Source organism: Trichosurus vulpecula, chromosome 4 (genome assembly GCF_011100635.1).
Source record: "Trichosurus vulpecula isolate mTriVul1 chromosome 4, mTriVul1.pri, whole genome shotgun sequence".
NCBI classification, from domain to species: domain Eukaryota; kingdom Metazoa; phylum Chordata; class Mammalia; order Diprotodontia; family Phalangeridae; genus Trichosurus; species Trichosurus vulpecula.
Window position 1 is genome coordinate 117,019,688 of NC_050576.1, and position 4,770 is coordinate 117,024,457.

The 4,770-nt window shown below is 41.1% G+C and overlaps 1 protein-coding gene across 1 annotated transcript; it reads right to left on the reverse strand.

Moving 5' to 3' along the window:
• Positions 1-3,018: 3,018 nt before the first annotated feature.
• Positions 3,019-3,981, reverse strand: LOC118846824 (serine/threonine/tyrosine-interacting protein-like). The gene has a single exon (XM_036755538.1). It carries the CDS (start codon positions 3,979-3,981, stop codon positions 3,019-3,021), a length of 963 nt encoding a protein of 320 aa, XP_036611433.1.
• Positions 3,982-4,770: the final 789 nt, after the last annotated feature.

Below are 4,770 nucleotides of genomic sequence, written 5' to 3' on the forward strand. Positions count from 1 at the left end.
GGGTGGAGAAAATCTTTAACCACCTTAACACCACAGATAGATTTCCAAGTTGTTCAATCAGGGTGTTAAAGTCAGAGCATCACATCTAGCTCATAGTAAGAGCTTAATAAATTACTGTTGACTAAGTGGCCATAAGTTACCAAGCTGGTTTTTTTTTTTCAATTTTTTATTGCCTAAACTTCATATTTGATTCAGTTTCTCTGCAGGAAGGAGCACTGACAGTCCCAAGAACACTGATAATCAAAGAAACAAATAAATGTGGCTCTCTGGCAGATGAAGTACATGTGGATGATGAGGAACAATAGTCAAGTGAATGGCCATCTTATCAAGTCATCAGGTGTCTACTATTAAGTTTAGGGCATTGACCATGAGGTTGGGGCAGGCTTGCTTGGGGAGCTAGGAATCTTTGATTTTGCATGAATGAGGACTTCAAATTGATATACATTAATATAGTGATATATGAGCAGCTAGTGCTGAGCCTGGAGTCAGAAAAATCTGAATTTAAATCAGGTCTCAGATACTTACTAGCCTTGTGACCTCAGGCAAGTCACTTAAACTCTGCTGCCCTCAGTTTCCTCAGCTGTAAAATGAAGATAATAGTAACACCTATCTCTCAGGGTTATTGTGAGGATCAAATGAGGTAATATTTGTAAAGAGCTTAGCACAGTGCTGGCACATAGTTGGTGCTATGTAAATATTAGCTATTAGCTTTATTATTATTATATGCAGTTGGATATTTTATTATCCAGTTCCATCCAGGCAGTAGATTATTGAAATGAGAATCTGTAGAGTACAATGGAATAAATTTAAGAATTGAGAGTCAGAGGACCTGGGTTCAAATACCTGTTCTGCCACCTACTTCCTGTGTGATCTTGAGAAAGTCGAGGGACCTCTGGTTCATTTCACTAATATGAAGCTATGATGTTAACATATTCTGCCAAACCCTCCACTAATGGCCTCTTCTGATGCTTCTTTGTGGCAAGAGGTAACCCCATGGCCTTGTCAATTGCCATTCCCATGCAGCACAAGCAGGTCCTATCAAACTGGAAAGGCTTTGTGTGCAGGACAGGAGCTACCAATTTAGGTAAATTTAGAGAGGAGCATTACTGGGGAAGTGGCAAGGTCATTTATTTTGGAGGGGGGAAGGGGAAGAGAGGCACATCAACCCAGGAAACTAAAACACTCAGAGGCTGTGATCTACACTGGTGAAGGGAGTGCCCCTAATGGTAAATCATAGGTCTTGGAAGTATTTGAGGTATTGAGCCAAAAGAGTCCATGCTTACATAAAGAGTTAATAATTTGTGTGAGAGATAGTTCTAATCTTCATTAGAGATGGGTATAGAAGGGAGAGATCATGCACATCACTGCTTTCTATGGCTACATTCGCCCCAAGCCTGGTGCTCTCCCATCCCTGTGACCTATGGACTCCTACATATTGAAAAGTGGGAAACACTATGCTTCCTGAGCCAGAGCATGCTGACAACTGGGAAATGACACTTTTCTTGTCTTTTCAGCCAAACCACGATTTGGTCCATTCTGTCACTCTCACCTTCCAATTAGACATACTAGCTTTCCCCCACCACCTGCCACTACAGTGGACCAGCCCCAGGGGCCCTAAGGCAGGAGAGCCATGGTATGGAACTAGACACTCCTCAGACTGGAAAATGAGGGAAGGAGGAGTCATGCTTGACAAAGAGAAGCAGAAAAAGAGCCAAGGGAAGATTCAGAAGCAGAGAAAACAGCAGAGAGCCTTCATGGTGTAGTGGAGAGAGTATTAGGCCTGGAATCAAGAGACTGGAGTCTCTTGACTGCCTGCTCTGACACACACTAGCTATGCAAATATTAGCCATTTATTTCACCCCTCTGGGCATCAGTTAACTCATCTGTAAAATGGGCATAAGAATATCACTACTTCCTACCTCGTGTGTAGGTTAAAAAAGAGTCCTTTGTAAATCTTAAAATAGCGTTTTACTGTGACTATTATAAGAGCAAAAAGGTTTGCCTTTAATAATATTGTTACCAATGAACCAGGCAGCAAAGTGGCACAGTGGAGTGCCAGGCCGGGAGTCAGGAAGACTTTAGTTCAAATCCAGCCTCAGACACTTACTAGCTGTGTGACCCTGGGCAAGTCATTAAACCCTGTTTGCCTTAATTTCCTCATCTGTAAAAGGAGGTGAAGGAAATGGCAAATCACTCCAGTATCTTTGCCAAGAAAACCCTAAATGGGGTCACAAAGAGTCAGACATGACTGAAAGACGACAACAGTACTAGTGCATCGCCAGCACCATTGCTTTGATCTCTCCTTAGAGTCACACTTCATTTAACAGCAACAGACTTTAAAGTCTGCAAAGTACTTTACAAATAATATTTCATTTTATCCTTCCAAAAGCTAGGAGGTAGGTGCTATTATTATGGCCAAGTTTACAGATAAGGAAACTAAGGTAGAGAGCAGTTAAGTGAGACACTTAGGGCCAAAATGGACTACTTCAGAGGTGTTAAACCAAGGCATTGCTGCCTGGCAACACAACCCAGGCTGGCCAAAACCAGATTAAATTATAATTGCAAAACGTTTAACAAAATAATACAATAGAACATAGATAATGTGAATATATGATTTTCTAAGTCAATAAGCTATGCATTTAGTCCCCTCTCCCCCATTTCTATTTGAGTTTGATACTTCTGGATTACATATAGTCTTTCTAAAAGCAAACTATTCTTAAGTATATCATTATAAATTAAACAAATAATTTTGGAAAGAAATCTCGCCAAATTGCAATTTATTTTCATGAAATAGTTTAATATAATTCAAAGAAATTTCAAGTAAACAAAGTGCATTGTTGTAATAAAATTTCTTAGAAAGTCCAAAAAAAAAAACCCCAAAACACTTGGAAGCAAACTGGAACAGCAAAGAAATTATTCAGGTTTTTTTTTTTGCCATCTTATAATACTAATGTATTTTTACTCTTGACATGTAGGAATTCCAATGTCTGTAATGCTGGTCCGAAACATCTGCCAAGTCTACACAACTGCCCTGTATTTAGTTCCAGGTTCCTCTTCCTCTTCCTCTTCATGCCTTGGCTTCAAGTTGCCACTTGTATCAGCTTGAAAAGATACCCCTTGTTCCTTTTTCAGTGGCGATGGTTGTACAGCTAATTTTGCAAGATAAATGTCTTCATATTCCTGAAGTTGGCGGACAAATCCAGCATTAGGATAAACACAGTATCTTTTTCCCTTCACAAGGATAAAGGCATCGTTGAACTTCATTCTGAATGTTTCCATAACATATGCAATAACCAAGGAAGCACTTCTGGAAATCCCTGCATTTCCATGGACGAGTACTTTTCCTCCTCCTTGCAAGCTTCCATCAATAAATTCTTTACTTATGGCGAAAAAGCGAACTATGTTTTCAACTGGAGTATCTGCTATCTCCAAAACTAAATACCTCAAGATCTGCGGGAAGTTAGGCTTGATAAATTTGGCTTCAAGGCTTTGCCTTACGCATATGACATGGGTTATTCCACGGTTTTGCAATTCAGGGAGCTTATTTTTCATAGCAGAAGAATATGGGCCAAGAAATAATCCAGGTACTATTTCCTGCAACTCTCTTCTCATGCGATAGGTCCAAGACTCAACATCTTCTGCTCTGCATAGTGGGAGGCAGGGATGCTCCGTCAGAAAGTGCTCCATTGCCTTCAGCAGGCGCTTGGCTAGGACGCAGCTCAGCTGTAGTGGAGGGTCCGGTATCCCGGCAGGTGAGCTCCTCAGGCCGCTGCGGTTACCTTCAGCAGGCACTTGGTTAGGGCGCAGCTCAGCTGTAGTGGAGGGTGTGGTATCCCGGCAGGGAAGCCCCTCAGGCTGCTGGGGAGGGGTCCAGTCGTAGCAACAAAGAAAGAGCTCCAAAGCAACCCTGCTCCACTCCTTGAGAGGTCGTGGGCTTTTTATACTCCTGGTCCGCCGCTGAATTGCTCTTCTCCAGTCCATCAGGTTCACACCTAACACCTCAAAAGCATGTCACGTGACACTGGCTTCAGGAACTATCCTTTACCCCACCGAACTTTTGCTCTAAAAAATCACATACCATTTTTCACAATCAAGTGAGAGAAGTGATGACTCACTCAATAAGAAAGCAGTTCTGCCTACCCCTCCCCATATGTTGCCAGTTAATGTGTACGATATTTGAAATTTCACCATTAGAGAATCATCCTTTTTGTTTGTTTGTTTTTTGGTGGGTTTTTTTTTTTTAATAGAGTGATGGTGGACTATTAGAGCAGAATGCTGTATCCTTTGTCAGGTACTATTGCATGTCTTGTCAGATGGCACCTCTGTGCATAATTTTTTATGCACCTTATAGAGTTGCAAAATGTTGAAATAACTGCACCATAAAGACAAAAGTCATCAGTAACATATATTCCTTGTAAATGCAATTGCCAACGTCTGGGGATCTTGGTCACTAACAATAGGGTAGTTGTTTTCTCCAAATACTTTTACTATTAAAAACCTCCAAAATGCACCAAATCTATGGTAATTAAACCTGAATTCACAAGATAATACAACAGAAACAGCACAGAAAGTAAAGCCTTCCTGTTTCACCTCTCTGACTTTTTCATCTACAACCCTGTGGGTACATTGTCCTAGAGTACACCCTTCCCCTTTCCCCATGTAAAATTTTCCATACAGGGACTGGAACTCTTCCACCTTATTTTGACCGCACTAGCAACATGGATTACCCTGGGAACCTTTGCTCAACTAAATCAATACATTTTTCCTTTC

Excerpts from the sequence above, each read along its gene's own strand:
- LOC118846824 (XM_036755538.1), bottom strand. The coding sequence starts at position 3,981 with ATGGACTGGAGAAGAGCAATTCAGCGGCGGACCAGGAGTATAAAAAGC.